Source organism: Zingiber officinale, chromosome 3A, assembly GCF_018446385.1.
Source record: "Zingiber officinale cultivar Zhangliang chromosome 3A, Zo_v1.1, whole genome shotgun sequence".
In the NCBI taxonomy this organism is placed as follows: Eukaryota; Viridiplantae; Streptophyta; class Magnoliopsida; order Zingiberales; family Zingiberaceae; genus Zingiber; species Zingiber officinale.
In genome coordinates, this window is record NC_055990.1 from 152156926 (window position 1) to 152177897 (window position 20972).

The following is a 20972-nucleotide window of genomic DNA, read 5'->3' on the forward strand; positions in this document are numbered from 1 at the left end:
ATAATTTAGTCTTTAGCTGGATGTCATGACCGAATTTGACTGGTTATAATTTAATTTTTGGTTAGTTTGGACTCTAAGGATGTTCAATTCCTTGCCCTTTTTTTTTCTTCTTAATTCCTAATCTAAGTCAATGATTTAGATAACTAACAATTGCACCAAATAGTTAAATTTTAGAGAGATATTTAAATTAATTTATTTTAACAGCAGTTAAATTTACAATCACACGTCAAAAGGATTAATAATTTTGAAAGTTATATCAACTTTGCAATTATAAATTAATTACATATATTATGAAAAAAAACTTAAAATTAGTGATAACTAAATAAGCAATAAATTTATACACAATTAGTGTTGATTTATTATGTGTAGATACTATTTATAAACTCATATAGTAAATTAATATTACTGAAGTTGATAATTTAGATTTATCTAGCTAATTACTATGTTTGCTTAAATTTATATGCATTTAGTCATTTTTCGTTCAAATCCAAGCTTTTCCAGTTCCACCTTAATAACCCAGATCTCGGCCATTTTCACCCTCAAGATCCAGGCTCCTGGCTTCTTCCTGGCGATCGCCGATGAACCGATCCCGAGCTTTGCTTCTTCTTCGTCGTCGTCTTCCGCTTCCTTACCGTTCCTCGTCTTCTCGCCGAATCTAATCACCTCTGCTCTCGAATTGGGTGGGAATGGCTTCCCCGGAAGCCGATTCCCGCCTCTCCGTCCTTCTCGTCCCCGCCCTCGAGAAGGTTGCGAAGAACGCCTCGTGGCGGAATGGTCATTCCAAGCTCGCCCAACAGTGCAAAGCGCTCATTGAGCGTCTCTCCCCCCCCCCCACCCCCCCCCTGCCTGCCTTTCCCCACCCCTCCCCCCCCCCCCCCTGCCCCCTTTCTGATGGCGGTGCCACCGTTTACTCTCTCGCGGATTCCGAAACCTTCCTCACTCCGCTCATTTCTGCCTGCTCCTCCGGTGCCCCCCGTGTTGCGGAGCCCGCCCTCAACTGCATCCACAAGCTTGTGGCCTACTCGTACCTGCATGGCGAGGCCGACCCCTCCGCTGGTCCCCACGCCCGCCTCCTCGCTCAGCTCATCGAGGCCGTCTGCGGCTGCTATGCCCTTGGAGCCACTGAGGAGGCCATTGAGCTGCTCGTGCTAAAGACGCTCCTTTCTGCCGTCACCTCCACCGACCTGCGCATTCATGGCGACTCCCTCCTCCAGATCGTCCGCACTTGCTACGATCTGTACCTTGGCAGCAGGAACCCCGTCAACCAATCTACCGCCAAGGCCTCCCTCATCCAGATGCTTGTCATCGTCTTCCGCAGGATGGAGGGTGACTCCACTGTCCCCATTCAACCCATCGTTGTCGCTGAGATGATGGAACCCGGGGGCCGCTCCCGCACTACCACGTCCGTGGATGCCAATTTTGTCCAAGGGTTTATTACCAGGATCATCAACGACATTGATGGAGTGCTCAACCCTTCGGCCCCGCTGTCCAGGAATATATCTGCCAACAAACACGACGGGGCGTTCTCGTCCACCGTGGTCGAGAGCACCAACCCTACTGACCTTCTGGATTCGACAGACAAGGACATGCTGGACGCCAAGTATTGGGAGATCAGCATGTACAAGACGGCGCTGGAAGGCATGAAGGATGAGTTGGGGTCTGAGGGGATGCCAGGCAAGGAAGAGGATACCGAGGTCCAGATTAGGAATAAGCTGAAGAGAGATGCCTTCTTGGTTTTTCGAGCTCTCTGTAAAATCTCCATGAAAATTCCTCCCAAGGAATCGGTGGGTGATCCCACACTGATGAAAGGGAAAATCATGGCATTGGAATTGCTCAAGATCTTGCTAGAGAATGCTGGAGCAATGTTCCGCACTAGTGAGAGGTACTTTTTGATTTCACATTGACCGTTTTCCCATTAGGTTTTTGTTTTCATTTTATGGCTGAATAACAAGCTTCAATCAACAGTTTGATGCAAGTGAACAACTTAGTAAGATTATTAGACTATTATAATTTGAGACCAGATATAGTGAAGGCTAAACATAGGTTGAAATAATGATTCTGTTTAATAAAGAGAAAAGGAAGTGACAAGAAACCATCGTATTCATTGGAATTCCATTTTAATAACATGTCGCTGATGGAATTAATTCATCAGACTCATACCAAAGAGCAAGGAGTTTAGTATTTCTAATATGTAGATCCATCAGATGGTTACAGAGAACTCACTGCATCTGCAGAAGCCGAAATTATTCATGAAACTAACATAAGAAGCATCTCAAAAATTTCTTGTTTGTGGTATGTAGAAGTCACACACACATGTACATCCATCAGATGGTTACAGAGAACTCACTGCATCTGCAGAAGCCGAAATTATTCATGAAACTAACATAAGAAGCATCTCAAAAATTTCTTGTTTGCGGTATGTAAAAGTCACACACAATAATATATATAGATATAGATATAAGTTGTCTAACTTGAATTGGTATATGGATGATATATCGATTTAGAGAAATTTGGTTGGGAAACAAATTTGATTACTGTGACTTGAAAAAGAAAGTGAATAGGCAGAGAAGCAATCATTGACATGACAGTTTCTAAAATCTGGCCTAGCTATTAAATCATTGAGTCTACATAAATGAACAACGGATTAAAAGAATACATCAATAACTAGCAGAAGTGGAACTTAGGTTATATACAATTTAATAACCTGTCCAAGAAAGTTATAATAGGCTTTTTCTGATGCTGCCTTTTGACATAATAAATGTGTAGCTGGTTGAAGGTATCCAAAATAATTTATTTCCTTTGAAGTTCCTAACTTGTCCAAGGTGAATAGACACTGCACTAGTTTTTAAGTGAACATGAAATACTAAATAAGCTAACGTATGCAAGATATTAATCTGCACAAATGATCCATGTTATGCATCTCCCGAGTCTGATATTATTACAGCTTGCATAGAATCTATAATTGAGGTAAATAGGTTAATTTATTTAGAACTTGATATCTATTATGACTACTATAATGTATAAACTTTTTCTTTTTTCAAGCTTCACATATCTGTGCCCAGTATAGTAGTAGATTGCATGCCAGAATCTGATCACATTTCTTTCAATCAAGCAGGTTTTTAGGTGCCATTAAGCAGTATCTATGCCTATCTCTCTTGAAGAACAGTGCTTCAGCTGATTTAATCATTTTTCAGCTATCATGTTCCATTTTTATTAGCCTTGTTTCTAGATTCAGAGCAGGATTGAAGGCAGAGATAGGAGTTTTCTTTCCAATGATTATACTGAGGGTTCTGGAAAATGTTTGTCAACCAAATTTCCAGCGGAAGACGATCGTGCTTTGTTTCATGGAAAAGCTGTGTGTAGACCCTCAAGTTTTTGTAGACATATTCATTAATTATGACTTTGATGTCCACTCATCAAATATTTTTGAGCGGTATGTCTGTCATTTAACACGCTTAGTAATTAATTACCTATTGTCATGCCAAACAGAGTCTCTAGAGAATATACATGTTCCAGGCATTCAACCTTTCGAACATAACATCTATTTTATTTTCAATTTCGTATTTCATTAGGATTGTAAAGGGTCTACTAAAAACTGCTCAAGGGCCTCCCCCAGGAACTCCTACAACATTGGTGCCTCCACAAAACGTCATAATGAAATTTGAAGCTATGAAATGTTTAGTTGCTATTTTGAGATCAATGGGAGATTGGATGAACAAACAGTTGAGAATTCCTGATCTTTATTCTCAAAAAACGGAAACAGCTAATCCTAGTCCTCAGAAACTAGATGCAGCAGATTCTCGATCTGAAAAGACTGAAACAGCAGAGCACAATGGTGGCGGAGTTGAACTTCCACTGACTATAGGGAACAGTGATGAGCCTGCTGAATCAAGTAATTCTCATTCAGCATCAGTAAATGCCACATCAGAAGTTGCATCCATTGAGCAGCATAGAGCATTTAAACTGGAACTTCAGGTATTTATCTGTCTAATGATTTTGATTTTCACTAAAACAATATCCTTGTTCTTTATAGTTTTGTGTGAGTATAATTTACAGGAAGGTATTTCACTATTTAATCATAAACCTAAAATGGGGATTGAATTTCTCATCAACATAAAGAAGGTGGGAAATTCACCTGAAGAAATAGCTGTTTTCCTCAAAAGTGCACCTGGTTTGAACAAGACCTTGATTGGTGATTATTTGGGCGAGAGAGAGTCTTTGAAAGTAATGCATGCTTATGTAGATTCATTCGAATTCCAAGGAATGGAGTTTGATGAAGCAATCAGGTGCTTTCTAGAAGGTTTTAGCTTGCCTGGTGAGGCACAAAAGATTGATTGCATCATGGAAAAATTTGCTGAGCGCTACCATAAATGCAATCCTCTGGCTTTTACAAGTGCAGATACAGCTTATGCCCTAGCTTATTCTGTAATAATGCTTAATACTGATTCCCATGACCCAATGGTGAAAAATAAGGTCTGCCATTAGTTTGAAAATGCTCATTATCTGCTTGACTTGCTCTATATTTTATGGACATAATGCCAGTGTTGATGTTAATGCAGATGTCATCAGATGACTTCATTAGAAATAACCGTGGTATAAATGGCGGAAAGGATCTGCCTCAAGAGTACTTGAGATCCCTATTTAAAAGCATTTCTGAGAATGAAATCAGGATGAAAGATGATGACGACTTGGCTCCTCAGCAAGTACAATCCTTTAATTCAAATAGAATTTTAGGTTTTGACAGCATTTTGAACTTTGTAATACGAAAGAGAGACTCATCAACAGATAGTAGTGATGATATGATCCAGCAGATGCAAGAACAGCTTAAACAAAAAGCTCCCAAAACTGAGTAAGTGCTCTTAAAAATCAACTATACTTGTACTTTGAATATAAATTTTTCCAATGTGTCATTTAATTTAGCACCATCATATTGTATAGACTTGCTCAGTGCAATATGCTTATGTTGTGAAACTTTTAGATCCATATATCACTCCACAACAGATGTGGTAATTTTGAGGTTTATGATTGAGGTGTGCTGGGCGCCAATGCTAGCTGCATTTAGTGTACCACTTGACCAGAGTGATGACCAAAATGTCATAGCATTATGCCTCGAAGGATTCCGGAGTGCAGTTCATGTCACAGCAGTGATGGCTATGAAGACTCAAAGAGATGCTTTTGTTACTTCACTTGCAAAGTTCACATCCCTTCATTCTGCAGCAGATATCAAGCAAAAAAATGTTGATGCTATTAAGGTTTGTGTGTCACATTATCAATTATCCTTTATGACTGTCTTGCATTTCTGTGACTTAGCTCTAACCTTAAGTGCTTTTATCCTGCATAAAAGATCTTGATGTGCACATGAACTTGCACTTGATATGTGCCAGCTACATTTTCTTGTGATTTTATTTATGGTAGTTTTGAGTTTGACAAAATTAGACAGAAACATGAATGGTTTTAGTAGTAATTCCTTTTGTAATTCCGTAAGAACCGTAGAACTAAGCATAGTTTATAAGTTTGAGACATCAAGTTTAATATACTAGAGGTATCCATTATTGGACACAAATAAAAAATGTTGGTTCCATCCAAAATTTTCTTATTCTCCAACTAATTGAATTAGTAAACTAAAAACTGACTGTATTTTTAACCAAAATTTAAAAATATTAAAATTGATATTATGAAAGAGAAATTAAATATCATAAGTTATTATGCTCCTCAAGCAGAATTGAATAATCAAATAAAAAAAAATGGAGAACCTAGATGAAATTATCCATGATATATTTGTTATTGAAAAACTTAAACTTGAAGTAAATATAAATGGACAATGAGGGATACAAGGTACACTGATTAGATTTCAATTGATATCTTTCATTCTTGCCTTCCAGTACGTGTAGAATTCAAGTTGTAATTGTTAAAAAATTTGATTCAGTTTTCTAATGTAGTGTACCTGGAGTTTCCTTTTTTTTAACATACATCTATACATATTAAACTTCTCCATTGATCTTCATGATATAACTAATTTCTTGGAAAGATTGAGTTATCTTTTGGTCATACCAAGCCAACTTAGTCAATTCATATTGGCGTCAATCAATCTTGATAACTTTGCTTAGAAAACTTTACCTCTAAAGGAGTACTAAAAATACCATGTGAAGTCCTGGGAAAGAAAAGTTTTTTATCTCATTCCTTATGAGATAACCATTACTAGGTATGTACAGGTTTGTGACACAACTCTACACCTAACACTAGTAATGTGGGACTAAACTCATTACACAAATAATTCTATTAACTCTTCTTAATAACATTGATACTTAACATCATTTTATGCTATCTATAAATAATACTGTGCTAATTGATGGAAATGTAAAGAGATTAAATACCAAGCTAAAATTATGGAGAGAAATTTTAGAAATGAAAGGCTTATGTAATTAAAACTGATATGTAAATATTTTTGAATTTTGATACTAGAAAAAGAGGAGAATATTTAAGATCAAGGTTTAGAATACCGTTCTAGGTGCCATGGTCAAACGGTAAAAATCTCAGTAAAACATAATGTTGGTGCAGCGGAGACCGGCAAGAGGGGGGTGAATTGCTGAAAACAAAAACAAACTATACCCTCCTCGGATTTCAACTCAGAATTTAAATCAGCAATAAAATAACAACAACTAAATTAATGAAACAGAAAAAGAAATAGGAACAGAAAAGACTCAGGGATTTAACCTGGTTACAACCAAGGAGGTTGTTAATCCAGGACAGTAGAAAAGAGCGCAGTAAAAAAATTCTCCTTCTCTGAAGGCGGAGAAGCCTTTTACACTTTTGAAGCTCACTAGTTGCTTAGGAATTGCTTACAGATTGTTTGCTTGAGTTGTTGTTGAATTCCTAGCTCCAGGGGCCTTTATATAGGCCCTGGAAATCTTATCCCGAGAGTCCAAGGCGCCTCCAACAGGGTTTAAGGCGCCTCCAACTCAATCTGCGGATAAAACTTTATCCGCAGCGCAAACGGTCAAACTGGCCTGCTCAAGGCGCCTTAAACAATCCATTCAAGGCGCCTTCAATGTGTTTAAGGCGCCTTCAAGGTTCCTGCTACAGTAATTTCTGCTACAGTAACTTCCAGCCTCTTTTGACTCCTTTTCTTCTTCACTTTGTCTTCCGAAGCTCCGTTTGTTTGGGTGATTTCGGCCAACCGAAATAGGGCTCACCCGAACCCAATTTCCGGCCTTCCTCGAGCAGCCTTCCGTCCCGGCTTAACGTCCCTCGAACGCCGCGCACGCTCTTCACGCCCACCGGAGTACTCTTCCGCAGCTCTCTCGTCCTTCGGACGCACCGAGCCCGTCGGCTAGCTGCGTCTTCCGCTCGACTTCCTGTGTTCCTAAGCTCCTGCACACTCAGACACAGGGATCAAATACAGCAGGACCTAACCAACTTGGTTGATCACATCAAAACTACCACGGGGTCCAACAATCTCCCCCTTTTTGATGTACATCAACCCAAGTTCAAGTTAGGGTTAAAAATAGACATAAACAATAATTTTAAAGAAAAAAATTACTAAATTAACAAGTTAAGAATAATTTTTGCAATTAGTAAAATTGCAACACTTTTTAAAAAAAATTTAATTTAAGTTTTCTCTACCCCTAAACTTGTACTTTTCTCTCCCCCTTTGATCACAGCAAAAATGGGGTCTTAAGAATTTTCAAGTAAGATTGAAGTTTTTTGAAAATTTTCTAAGTTAAAAATGAATTTTTGAAAAAAAATTGCTAAGTTAAGATAAATTTTCCAAAAAAAATTTCTAAGTAAAAAAAATCCTAAGTAAATGTTCAAATGTTCCAAAAAAAATTTCTAAGTCAAGTGAATGAACTTTTAGAATTTTCCAGAAGAAAATTTCTAACCCAAAAAAAAAATTAAGTTAGAATTTTAAAATAAAATTTCTAAGGAATTTTTGTTTATTTTAACAAATATTTGATAGACTTTCAAAGCATTATATAATTCTTGTTTAATGCTTTTTCAGAAAGTTAATTAAACATTTTCTTTCAATATTTTAGCTTTCAGGTCGTGGCGAGGCACTAGGCCTTCTTGGTTATTGGAGCAACAACCACTTCCTTAGACAAAGCTTCCATAAAGAATGTCAATGTTTAATTTTCTCATACGCTTTTAATTTTTGAAAAATTAATTGAGCACAGATTTTGGAACCCAATAGAGGTTCCTTCCTACAGGATTATTCAAAAATCTAAGGGGTACATAGTTTCTTGGTTTTTTCCTAAGTTACATTGATGCTTCCTTATATACCAATTTAATTTACCATAAATTCTTAATTTTGAATTTGGAAATTGATTTAAGCATGCATCATATTTCAGTGTTTCAATTTCTAATTTCAAATTTTCATTTTCTGATTTTAGATGATCATACATTTCTAACGGGCATGCTCTTGCTAGGTTCAACTTTAGTTCAGTATTCTCTTTTTCTAATTGATCTAACTCTTTAGAAAGAGACTTGATAAATTTAAAAGATTGAGTTGGGGTTTGATTGCGTACCTTACTTACCTGGTCTGGTGACGCTCCCCCTTCTGCTTTCTTCTTCTGATGTTCTTCCCCCTTCATCGATGCTCATCTCTGAGCTTGAGTCTTCTTCCGATTGATGGTTCGCCAATAGCGCTAACCCTGAGAATTCTTCGATGTCCGACTCAGAGGTTGACGAATCTAACCAAGTAGCCTTCAGATTCTTGTACTTGGAGGGTTCTGGTTTCTTGTATTTTGGCTTTTCCTTTTCTTTCTCCTTTCTCTTCAATTTTGGGCAGTCCTCCTTTATGTGCCCTTCTTCGTTGCAGTTGTAGCAACGAACCGCCCTCTTCTTTCGATGATGCCTCTGCGATTTAAATTTATTAGAACTTTTAAACTTATTGAAGCGTCTTACCAGTAGTGTCGCTTCGGATTCGTCGACTGAGGCTTCGGAGTCAGAATTGTTCATCTTTGCCTTTAAGGCAATGTTCTGACTTGTCTTCTCTGCTCCGTTGGGTTCTGAAACTCGAGATTCGTGAAGTTCAAAAGTTGAAAATAATTGTTCTAAGGTACTTACCTCGAGGTCCTTAGAGATGTAGTATGCATCTACTAAGGAGGCTCACTCTGGAGTTCTCGGGAAGACATTGAGCGTGTATCGGATAGAATCCCGGTTGGTTACCTCTTCTCCAAGGTTCGTTAATTGCGTTATCAACTCCTTGATTCTCGCTTGGAGTTGCGCTACCTTCTCACCTTGGTTCATCCGGAGGTTCGTTAACTGGTTCCGGAGGATGTCGCGCTTCGCTAGCTTCGCTTCGGAAGTACCTTCGTGAAGCTCCAAGAATTTCTCCCAGAGATCTTTCGCTGAGTCGTAGCTTCCGATCCGATTTACCTCCTGCGGCGGCAGCACACTGAGCAGGTGGAACTCTGCCTTTCCGTTGGCGACGAAATCGGTTTGCTCCTTCTTGCTCCATGTGTTTTCTTCTTTGTCTTTCGGCGCTGCAAAACCATATTTCATTGTAATAAGAATATCAAAATCCGTTTTAAAAAATACCTCCATTTTGCGCTTCCAAGTGGCGAAGTCTCCGTCGAACTTCAGGGGATGGATGTTCGCTCCGGCCATCGTCTTGATCGTAGTGCTTCAACTGGCGGTTAGTCCTTCTGAGGCGATCAGGCTCTGATACCACTTGTTGGTGCAGCGGAGACCGGCAAGAGGGGGGTGAATTGCTGAAAACAAAAACAAACTATACCCTCCTCGGATTTCAACTCAGAATTTAAATCAGCAATAAAATAACAGCAACTAAATTAATGAAACAGAAAAAGAAATAGGAACAGAAAAGACTCAGGGATTTAACCTGGTTACAACCAAGGAGGTTGTTAATCCAGGACAGTAGAAAAGAGTGCAGTAAGAAAAATCTCCTTCTCTGAAGGCGGAGAAGCCTTTTACACTTTTGAAGCTCATTAGTTGCTTAGGAATTGCTTACAGATTGATTGCTTGAGTTGTTGTTGAATTCCTAGCTCCAGGGGCCTTTATATAGGCCCTGGAAATCTTATCCCGAGAGTCCAACAGGGTTTAAGGCGCCTCCAACTCAATCTGCGGATAAAACTTTATCCACAACGCAAACGGTCAAACTGGCCTGCTCAAGGCGCCTTAAACAATCCATTCAAGGCGCCTTCAATGTGTTTAAGGCGCCTTCAATGTGTTTAAGGCGCCTTCAAGGTTCCTGCTACAGTAATTTCTGCTACAGTAACTTCTAGCCTCTTTTGATTCCTTTTCTTCTTCACTTTGTCTTCCGAAGCTCCGTTTGTTTGGGTGATTTCGGCCAACCGAGATAGGGTTCACCCGAACCCAATTTCTGACCTTCCTCGAGCAGCCTTCCGTCCCGGCTTCACGTCCCTCGAACGCCGCGCACGCTCTTCACGCCCGCCGGAGTACTCTTCCGTAGCTCTCTCGTCCTTCGGACGCACCGAGCCCGTCGGCTCCCTTCCCGTGCCGTCCTTCTCGCTAGCTGCGTCTTCCGCTCGACTTCCTGTGTTCCTAAGCTCCTGCACACTCAGACACAGGGATCAAATACAGCAGGACCTAACCAACTTGGTTGATCACATCAAAACTACCACGGGTCCAACACATAATTGATTGGAAGGAAGAGGTAGGAATAGAAAAGGAGGAATAATACTTAACCATGGTATAGGATTCCATCATTTCAATGGAGAAACTGTTGTTGGTCGATGCATCTCATTGAGCTTCATTAGCCATTTCCAGAGCTACTTTGATTCAGTGTTGAGGTTGGTGAAGGTTATTGTGCCACTAACTGTGCCACTCTATGTACAAAACAAACGACAAAATCTCAGAACTTCATTAAGATAGATGGACATGGAATTCCTATGAATATAAGTTCTAGGTAATTTGGTCTATTACTTTACAGGAAAGAGATATTGGCATCAAATAGTATAAGGATTAGTGATTGAAATGAAGATAAGTTGCTGAAGTCTTGCGTGATTGTCAATGTGACCCTAATAATGTGGTAGAATTTGCTATATTGTATGGATGAATGTGCTCTGCAGTTAGGAAAAAGAAAAGGTTAATGTAGCAAATATGAAAATGTTGAGATGAATGTGTGGGGATTGTAGAAACAAAAGGTAAAACCAAAATTCTATTGTGGGAGCAATTATGTGTAATTCAATAGATGATAAAGAGGAAATGATGGATCGTCATTATCAAGCCATGTTTGTCTAAACAAGTGGTTTATTGATATGGTATTGATGCTTAGTTTTTTATGGCTAAATCCTGAACATGATTGTATTCTAAGAGAGGTTCTCTAACATCTGTTGATTCATATGACATGGTGAAGTTTATCAGTATTCTTATCTGCTTTATATATGCAACCAGTCACTCGTATCATGAGTCACGATTCAGTAGTAACTTCACTAGAAGTTGCTACAATTCATCATGGTGATCATGGAGAATATTTTCATTTGATCTATTAAATGACTACATTAACAAGCTTGCGTAAATGCATCATCTCTTCCAGAATTATTAAATTAGAAATATATGGGCATCATTTTGGTCAGCAGATGTTCTAAATATGCCAATGTGGGTAATATATTTTATTTCTTCTCATAGATTCTAAAATTTTCAATTGATTGACTAGAATTTTATTCTCTAAAATGAGATTGACTACAATTTCAATAACTTTGCTCCAATAACTCTTTGCTGTTTCTTAAGCAGAGTTACTACATGTAAAATGTTTCCAGGCAATTTTATACATTGCGGATGAAGATGGTAACTACCTTCAAGAAGCTTGGGAACACATTTTGACATGTGTTTCACGATTACAACGTTTGCAGCTTTTTGGAAAGGGAGTTCTGCCTGATGCTGCATTTTTCAGTAAACATCCAACTGAAATTGATAACGCCAAACAAGCCAATTCATCTACCCTTCCTGTACTAAAAAACAAGGGATCTCTATCTGCAGCTATGACAAGAGGCACCTATGACAGTGCTGGAGTTGGTGGGCATGCTTCTGGTGTTATTACATCTGAACAAATGAATCACTTATTCTCCAACTTAAATTTGTTGGAACAAGTTGGGATTGCTGAAGTAAATCACATATTTATCCAAAGTGAAATGTTAGATAGTGAGGCAATAATTGATTTTGTTAAAGTGCTTTGTACAGTCTCAATGGAAGAACTACACTCTACATCTGATCCACGCGTTTACAGTCTGACAAAAATAGTTGAGATTGCGTAAGAATTTACCCTGATCTTGTTTCTTAAGTTTTATCATTTATAGTTTTTTCACTCTCATTGGATTTTTTTTTTGCACAGACACTATAATATGAATCGTATCAGGCTTGTTTGGTCAAGCATTTGGAATGTGTTATCAGAATTTTTTGTTACCATTGGCTGCTCTGAAAACGTTTCAGTTTCAATTTTCGCAATGGATTCCTTATGCCAGATAGCTATGAAGTTCTTGGAGCGAAAAGAATTGGCTAACTATAACTTTCAAAATGAATTCATGAAACCATTTGTTATTGTTATGAGGAAAAGCAGGGCTGTTGAAATAAGAGAACTGATCATCAGATGTGTCTCTCAAACGGTGTTTGTTTGTGTTGGTAATGTCAAGTCTGGATGGAAAAGTATGTTCATGGTAGGTTTCCTCTTCTTGTTTATTTCAGATTAAGTGTGCGATTAATATGCTATTTATTTGTTGAGCTTTAATTATTCTCTCATTCAGATTATTTCAGCTAATTCAGTATGATGTTCTGCAGGTCCTTGCTACTGCATCATATGATGATCACAAAAATATAGTACTTCTGGCCTTTGAAATCATCGAGAAGATTTTACGGGATTATTTCCCTTATGTAACTGAAACAGAAACCACTGCCTTTGCAGATTGTGTTAATTGTCTAATTGCATTTACTAATAGTCGATTCAACGAAGATATTAGCCTCAATGCAATTACTTTGCTGCAGTTTTGTGCTTCTAAGCTTGCAGAAGGAAACTTTGTTGCTTCTGCTAAATCTATAGGCAATGGGGGTTCTGTAAGTTGCCCACCTTCACCGCATGTCATAAACAATGAAAAACAAAATGCACCGTTGACCATTGACAAGGATGACCGCCTTCACTTGTGGTTTCCACTCTTAGCAGGTGAGGATGTATATTTTTCTTGCATATTTGGGATTATAAAAATGCATTAAAGCATGCTCATACAGTTATCTGCACTAACCAATTCATGTATGGTCAAATATCTGAAACAAGAGAAAAAATGATAGTATTAAATAATTTTTCTCTTAATTTTGCAGGTTTATTGGAACTTGTTTTTGACCTAAGGGCCGACATCAGACAAAGTGCCTTGCAGATGTTATTTGATACACTAAAAAACTATGGTCACCTTTTCTCATTGCCCTTATGGGAGAAAGTATTTGACTCAGTGCTATTCCCTATATTTGATTCTGTAAGGCATGCGATTGATCCGTCTAGTGAAACTTTTCATGGTCAGGGTATAGAAAATGATACTTTGGAGTTAGATCAAGATGCGTGGCTTTATGAAACATGCAAGCTGGCTCTCCAGCTAGTTGTGGACCTGTTTGTGAAATTCTATGACACAGTAAATCCACTTTTGGAAAAGGTCTTGACATTGTTGACTAATTACATCAAGCTTCCTCATCAGAGACTTGCTGGCATTGGCATTACGGCATTTGTTCATTTAATGAACAATGCAGGGTCCCTATTTTTTGAGACTAACTGGGAAATTGTGGTTGCTGCTTTGAAAGAAACTTCAACTGCAACACTCCCTGATTTTTCATATATATCATCAGGAGGTTACCTTGATAATGCTGCATTAGAAAATGGAAAATCTCCTCTGAGGCAAGGTAATGGCGAAACAAGAGGATCAACAGATGAAGAATTTGAAGGATTGAGGGCGAGAAAGATGTATTTTGCAGTTGGTGATGCCAAGTGTCATGCTGTTGTTCAACTTCTCTTAATCCAGGTCAGTGTCTTTCAATGCTATGCTTATTATCACCAAAAGTGAACCCTATTACAGTGCCAGTACAGTTTCTTACTTCAATGTGTATATATGATTTCTCTTATATTATCTTTTGTCCTTTTCATTGGATAGAGAATCACTTTTGGTTTGGTAAATTTTATACAAATTTAGTCCTCAAGTTCTGAGCGGCGGGCTATATATCCACATATATGTGTGTGTGTGTGTAATATACTATTAACTTTCATTTTGATCTACATGTTTCAGATTTATCAACTTACAATATAATTGACTGATTGATTAGGTTAGCAATATTTGGTTTTAGAAGAGAACCTAGTGCCACACTTGCTGAAGTGAGCCAACAGGAATCTGTGTGTGAATGGTAAAAACATTATACCAAATCAAGTTTTGATTGTGGTTCCACACCCCCATTTTGGATTAGGATTGGGTTTGGATGTCACCTTCCTGACCCTCGGCTCACTGTTCAGCTCATAGCTTACCTCCCGTCATTAAGTCATCCAAGGGGAAAGTGTTTGGTCATTATTGTCATTTATGTTTTCTCTTTTCCCCAAAATATCAACTCTTTCTAGTCTTTCTTGATATGAGCTTCAGCTGGAGTTAAATACCTGGAAGATCTGATGGAATATAGGATTGCATAGCCTAACAGAAGAAAGGCATAAAAAAAATTCTGTATGTTTTTGGTGATGGGCCAGAACGATATGGTACTGATGTGTATTTCCACAAGATTTGGGTTGACATAGATTAGATCGTGCTTGCCTAGTTTTGAACTAGTCTGAGTTCTATGTTCTCCTCCCACTTTGTCTATCTACCTTCAAAATAACTTATCATTTTTGAGCTGGGTCAAAAATTTCATTCAAACAACTTAAGAAAATATTATTATTGCTCAATATAATACTTATGCATCTAGTTACATATTTTAATAGTTATACTTTGCGTCCACATGAGATCAAGCATGCATATAAGAGAACAATTGGCAGATGGCCTAGTGATCAAATTATGCGCATAGCATTCATACAAAGTTGTGACTATGTTGCTGTATTGGAGGGAGATCTGGTGAGAGACAATGACAGACTGAATAGAAGCATTGGTGATGAGAAGAGGAAGAGAGAAGCATAACTAAAGGAGGAAGAATTCTTGTTGATCACTTGCTCTTGTCAGTTGGTGGAGCTTGTCTTGCTTGATATGGACCAAGATTAAAATTTATATCAGCTGACACACTGATATTAACAAGCTGACACTGTGCAAAATATGTAAGTTTGCTTTTGCTGACTAGTTTCAGTGCATGAGCAGAATGATAGGTTTTACCCGTACTGACCTATATGTAATGGGATTTGGAACCATGGATGGAAGTGTTTAGGTGATTGAAATGCAGTATGACATTGAACTACAAAGAGGAAAATAGTAAAGGGATGCTCTTTTCTGGAAATTCATCTGGATATGATACCATATAATGCTGATAAATGAAGCAGGTTGTCGTAGTTGATAAAACTTGGCACGGTTGGGTTTGATTCTGACCTATACAACTGATTTTATTACCAAGCTGAACGCCCAGGAAGCATCTCCTTAAGAGGCAAGATGACTAGAAGTTTTCTGCCTTCCTGTGATTGCTTATAATTTCAGATGCAGTTTTACTTGGAAGTGTGGAAGTAGTTTTGTTTGCATGTGGTCTGCCTGTTTATTTATTTATTTATCTTTATAGCACACATCAATGACCATGTTATCATGTTTTATATTGTAAAGCATATAGTTAATGGTTGCATCTCTTTAGATTTTTTTTGTACATGTTGGGTTTTCTACAGATTGATATCAGCCAATATGAATGTTGACAAGAAAAATCACCCTATTCTTTTGCCATTGCAGTCCGTGATGGAGATATATAACATGTATAGAGCACAGATATCAGCAAAGAATACACTTGGACTTTTTGAAGCATTGCATACTGTGGCGTGTCACGCACACAAGGTCAATAGTGACACTGACCTTAGATCAAAGCTACAGGAGCTCGGTTCTAAGACCCAGATGCACAATCCTCCAGTACTACGTCTTGAGAATGAGTCATATCAGTTATGCCTCATTCTTCTTCAGAACATTGCAACAGACGGATCACTTCATGGTGACTTGGTAGTTGAACCATACCTTGTTGATCTCTGCAGAGAGGTCCTGGAGGTGTATCTCAGAACAGCAAATGCAAAGCGTTACGAAGCTTCAGCTGGTTCTAAATCAGGAATTGACCAGGTCATCCCTGGTGGCTCTGCAAAACGAAGAGAACTTGCAGCTCGGGCACCTGTTGTTGTGTCCACACTGCAAGCTATATGCGGATTAGAAGATACCTCACTCGAAAAGAATCTTGCTCAGTTCTTCCCCCTTCTTGCTGGTCTCATCCGCTGTGAGCATGGGTCAAGTGAGGTGCAGTTGGCATTGAGTAGTATGCTCAGTTCATCTGTAGGCCGTATCTTGCTTCGGGGATGTTGAACATTTTATCAACCAACAGAGTAGCGTATTTTTTTTTTCCCACCCATCAATTTTTTCCTCATTTTTTTATTCTACTTTTGGGTAGTCACCGTTGGAAGTAATGTAGTTTCCCTTGACGTCCCAAATCAGTTTTTTGGCTCAAGCATTAGCTTGCCCTTCTTTCATGGCATTGCTGCATCTGTTGGTGCAAATGACTTTGCCATGAGATTTTGACATTTCAATTTTAGTCGTTGCTCGATGAAATTGCTGTCTATTGTTTGACATGGAAAAGTTGGAAGACGAGTAACTGGTTTTGAATGATTTTGGTTGCTTGATTCATCGCAGAGTGGAAGCTTCTTTAGCCATAGCTGCAGCGATGGAATGTTTACATGAAGGAAATAACAGGAATGTTGTGTTTACTTGGATGAGTAATAGAAAAATGTAACTGTTTAAATAAAGTGATTTTTTTTATATCTACTGTACTTTATTTATATATTTGCCATAGTTTGACGTTGGCTGGCAATCTAACGCAACCCTCCTCCTTTATCCGGGTTTGGGACCGGTCATGACCGGTCATCATGGGCGGATTTGTCATATTAGAAGTAATGAAATAATTGTTAAGATAGGAGAGGACGAGTTGCTTGGAACCGAGCGATTTAAATATTTAGGATCATTTTTACAAAATGATAGAGGAATTGAGAGAGATGTCTTACATAGAATACAAGCAGGATGAGTGAAATGGAGGGGAGCGTCGAGTGTTTTATGTGACCGTAAAGTACCTCTTAAACTTAAAGGTAAGTTCTATAAAACCGCAGCTAGACCTGTTATGTTATATGAAGCTGAATGTTGGGCTATGACTCGAGCACACGAGCAGAAGATGAGAGTTGCAGAGATGAGGATGTTAAGGTGGATGTGTGGGTATACGAAGATGGATAAAATAAGAAATGAGAGAAAGTCGGAGTTGCATCTATTGAGGAAAAACTCCGAGAGACACGTTTAAGATGGTACGGACATGTACTTAGACGACCAATAAATGCTCCAGTTAGGCGATATGAAACTATGATAAACATGCATATCAAACGAGGAAGAGGAAGACCAAAAAAGACTTGGTTAGCAACAATAAAATAAGATAAAATTTATTTAAATATAGATAATGATATAATAGGAGATAGAGCTCAATGACGTAAAATGATTCATACAGTCGACCTCATCTATTGGGAAAAAACTTGATTGTTGTTGTTGTTGTACTTTATTTATATATTTAATTAAAAGGAAATGAAAACAGAGTGATATCTTTTTTTTCACTTCTTTATGTTTAAAGTTCTTTATTCTTTCATTCCTCTTCATCTTGTTCAAACAAGCAAGAGAATTAATTCTGTTTGTTTCAGATGCTACTACTATTTTCCAGTTTATGTTTTCAATGAATTCCTTCGACTTGCAGTCAAGTTCCCCAGCCTTCTGTCAATACAAGGTCGAATCTCTGCCTCATTTTTCGAAGTTGGCGAGAATGCTTCTTGAAAAGTAAGATTATCTAAAACATTTTAATTTCAACATGAAGCTGGAATCTCCGTTTGACGAGTAAGCTTCAGATCTTGAAGGCTATCGTAGGGGAGTGCATGGGGTTTGTGGCTGAAAAGGATGGTGATTTTGTCCATCAAAAAATTTAATTTGTCTCTTTCCCTCTCCAACTATCTTCCTCTTAAAGAATGTTATTCTTTACCTCCTCCGTGTTGATCTTGAAATATATTAACGGGGACATTAGAAGCGAGTACAGTCATTTTTTGTCAACTTAAACAATGCCACCGGGAGTAGCTGTGGCAACGGAGAGAAAGAGTTGTCTTTCATGACTTACCAACTTGATCTATAGCCTCTTATTTATAAAGATGATGCATCTTGGTTTTGTTGTCTCAACTACATGATAATGAATTCATCACCAAAATTTACTTGCAGCCCCTCACCAATAATCTCCACACGAGCAGACTCCACACACAAAATGGTGAAACCTGTTAGTGTCTTTGATGGTGATCTCACGTTGAGTGATGCTTGAAATGAGTTTCATGGCCTGATGGCAATCCAAGCACATACGAAGGTTCATCGTTATCCTGATTGGTGTCTCTGGACTAGTGTTTATGAGCATAAAGGCAACTGCAAGCTTCTCGCTGTGCACCAAAAGATGGCCCTCCTTGTCTTCCTCCTCGACATCATGAAGAGCAGTCTCAGTCTCAGTACCATATCCCAACTCCTTCAGCCTCACCATCAGGACATCCAGTTTCTCGTAGATTTCTTTAGATCGAGGGTGTATTCGATCACCAATGTAAAAGGTATGCACATCGTTCCATAGCTCAACCTTACTGCAACCCGGCAGTTTCTTTATCCCTTTGTTGATCATCATCTCCCTCACCACCATAACCTCCTCCCACCTACCAGCCCTAGCGTAAATATTCGACAAAAGCACATAATATCCAGATTGCTCAGGAACTAGTTTGAATAAATGATCTGCAGCATTCAACCCAATTTCCATGTTTGAATAAATCCTGCAAGCATTTAATAGTGCTCCCCATACTCTCTCATTTGGTTTTATAGCCATCTCAATAATGAAATCATAAGCTTCATTAAGGTTACCCGAGCGAGCTAGAAGGTCCACCATGCAAGCATAATGCTCAATGGTGGGAGACAAATGGTAGTGTTCTGTCATAAGGTTGAAATAGTGTTTGCCCTGATTCACTAAGCCTGCATGACTACAAGCAGAGATGATTGAAAGAAAAGCAATCGAATCCGGCTTTATGCCTGACTTTACCATCTGATCGAAGAAAGCAATGGCATCCAACCCATGTCCATGCATCCCGTAAGCTGAGATTATAGAATTCCAAGATACCACATCCTTCCAATTCATGCTATCAAAGATTTCCCTTGCAGTCTTCAGGCACCCACAATTTGCATACATGTCCATCAGAGCATTCTCGAGCACCAGATTAGGGCGCATTCTTTTCCTTTCAATGAGTTGGTGTATTCGCCTTCCGAGAGTGAAAGCCGACGAATCACCACAAGCAGGGAGAATGCTGGCGAGTGTGACGGCATCAGGCTCTATTCCTGCAATCTCCATCTTTGAAAAGAGATCCACTGCCTCCCTTGGCATTGAATTGTTTGTGTATATTGCTATCATTGCATTCCAAGAAACTGTGTTCTTCTTACTCATTTCGTCGAACAGTTTCCGCATAAGCTCTACATTGGCTATCTCAGTTCTGGACATTGCAGGCAAGATGCTAGCCAACGTACCAGAATCAGGTCTTGGGTTTTGTTGCGCCACCATCTCCTTGCAGAGATCGAGCGCACGTTCAAGTTGTCCATGTTTGGCATACCCTGCAATCATCGCGTTCCAGGACACTACGTCCCTTTTCGGCATTTCATCGAACATCTGGGAGGCGTCAGAGAACCGCCCACACCGTGCGTACACGGCAATGAGTGTGTTGCCGACGAAGAGATCGGAGTCGAGGCAGAGCTTGGTGACAGCTCCGTGGATCTGAATACCTCCGCAGAGGTGGTTGGAGGCGGCGCAAGCCTTGAGGACGCAGGGGAAGGTGTAGTTGTCGGCCTTCACTTGATGGCGGAGGGTTACGTCCACGAAGAAGCTGAGGGCGTGGAGGTGGAGTCCGTGATCGACGTAGCTCCGGATTATGATGTTGAAGAAAACAGTTTTCTTGGCGGGAGCGCCGTCGAATAGGCGTCGAGCACCGTGGGGGTCGCCGCAAGCTGCGAGGGCGCGGATGAGTTTGATTTGTACGGCAGGGTGGGAGAGGAGCAGGGGATGGTGGTGGAGGGTGGAGTGGAGGGCGCGGAGGGCGGGGAGGGAGCGCGGGGAGCGGCACCGGTCCACGGCTCGGACCAAGGGGGAGTTGTGGCAGTCCTCGTCGTGGCGGCCGCCGGCATTGTGGGGCACAGCGGAGAGGCCATATGATCGGTGGGAGGCAGCGCGAGTCAGAAAGAGAAAGGAAAGGGGAGTGGGGTTAGAGCGTCTGATCACGGTGAGAAGGACCGGCGGCTGGACGACGGCGGCGATCATGAGATGTTCCAGAGCATGATGACATGAGATAATTCTTATCAAATATAAATTCTGATTATCTTCTCTGGTTTGCCGCGCTCAGGCCTAGTCTAGCGTCAAGGCTGTTAGACCATCCAAGAGGTAAAAAAGGTAATTTGCTTGTCTCACCGCCGAAATGACCCGATATCAATAAACCCTTAATGGATTTTTTGAAGGCACAGTGTTACTATATTGATAAGAGGTCTTACTTCCAAGACAACACCTCAGTCAATAAACACCTCAAAACTCAAAAGGGAATTTATTTGTTGCTAAGGGGACTCAAATCTAGAACCTTAGGCAATACATGTTTCCATCCTTACCACTTGTGATAAGTCACTTCGACAAAAAACTTTATCCAGCAAAACTTTTTATAATGACATGCCCCACCTCTGAAATGACCCTATATCAAAAAAACCCCCTAAGGGATTTTTTTTGAAGCACAGTACCACTGT

The 20972-nt window shown here is 39.5% G+C and overlaps 2 protein-coding genes across 3 annotated transcripts; one reads left to right on the forward strand and one right to left on the reverse strand.

The window, feature by feature from the left end:
- Positions 1–498: 498 nt before the first annotated feature.
- LOC122052842 (brefeldin A-inhibited guanine nucleotide-exchange protein 2-like) lies at positions 499–16935 on the forward strand. 2 transcript variants are annotated; one of them, XM_042614573.1, is made up of 12 exons: positions 499–1882; positions 3116–3433; positions 3573–3975; positions 4057–4473; positions 4560–4849; positions 4979–5252; positions 11739–11871; positions 11959–12229; positions 12311–12632; positions 12754–13132; positions 13288–13976; positions 15852–16935. In XM_042614573.1, exons 1-12 carry the CDS (start codon positions 687–689, stop codon positions 16461–16463), a joined length of 5304 nt encoding a protein of 1767 aa, XP_042470507.1. In that variant the 5' UTR covers positions 499–686; the 3' UTR covers positions 16464–16935. The 2 variants fall into 2 exon arrangements, with proteins under 2 accessions (XP_042470507.1, XP_042470506.1); XM_042614572.1 differs by having other exon boundaries at positions 11739–12229.
- Positions 16936–18286: 1351 nt separating this feature from the next.
- Positions 18287–20593, reverse strand: LOC122052843 (putative pentatricopeptide repeat-containing protein At3g49142). The gene has a single exon (XM_042614574.1). The coding sequence runs from the start codon at positions 20500–20502 to the stop codon at positions 18397–18399; it is 2106 nt and encodes a 701-aa protein (XP_042470508.1). The 5' UTR covers positions 20503–20593; the 3' UTR covers positions 18287–18396.
- Between the last annotated feature and the right edge of the window lie 379 nt (positions 20594–20972).

Bases quoted from the DNA above. Each gene is read 5' to 3' on its own strand.
- LOC122052842 (XM_042614572.1), top strand. From the start codon at position 687: ATGGCTTCCCCGGAAGCCGATTCCCGCCTCTCCGTCCTTCTCGTCCCC. The intron at 13,133-13,287 runs GTGAGGATGTAT...TTAATTTTGCAG, and splicing joins GTGGTTTCCACTCTTAGCAG to GTTTATTGGAACTTGTTTTT. The intron at 13,977-15,851 runs GTCAGTGTCTTT...TTGCCATTGCAG, and splicing joins TTCAACTTCTCTTAATCCAG to TCCGTGATGGAGATATATAA.
- LOC122052843 (XM_042614574.1), bottom strand. From the start codon at position 20,502: ATGATCGCCGCCGTCGTCCAGCCGCCGGTCCTTCTCACCGTGATCAGA.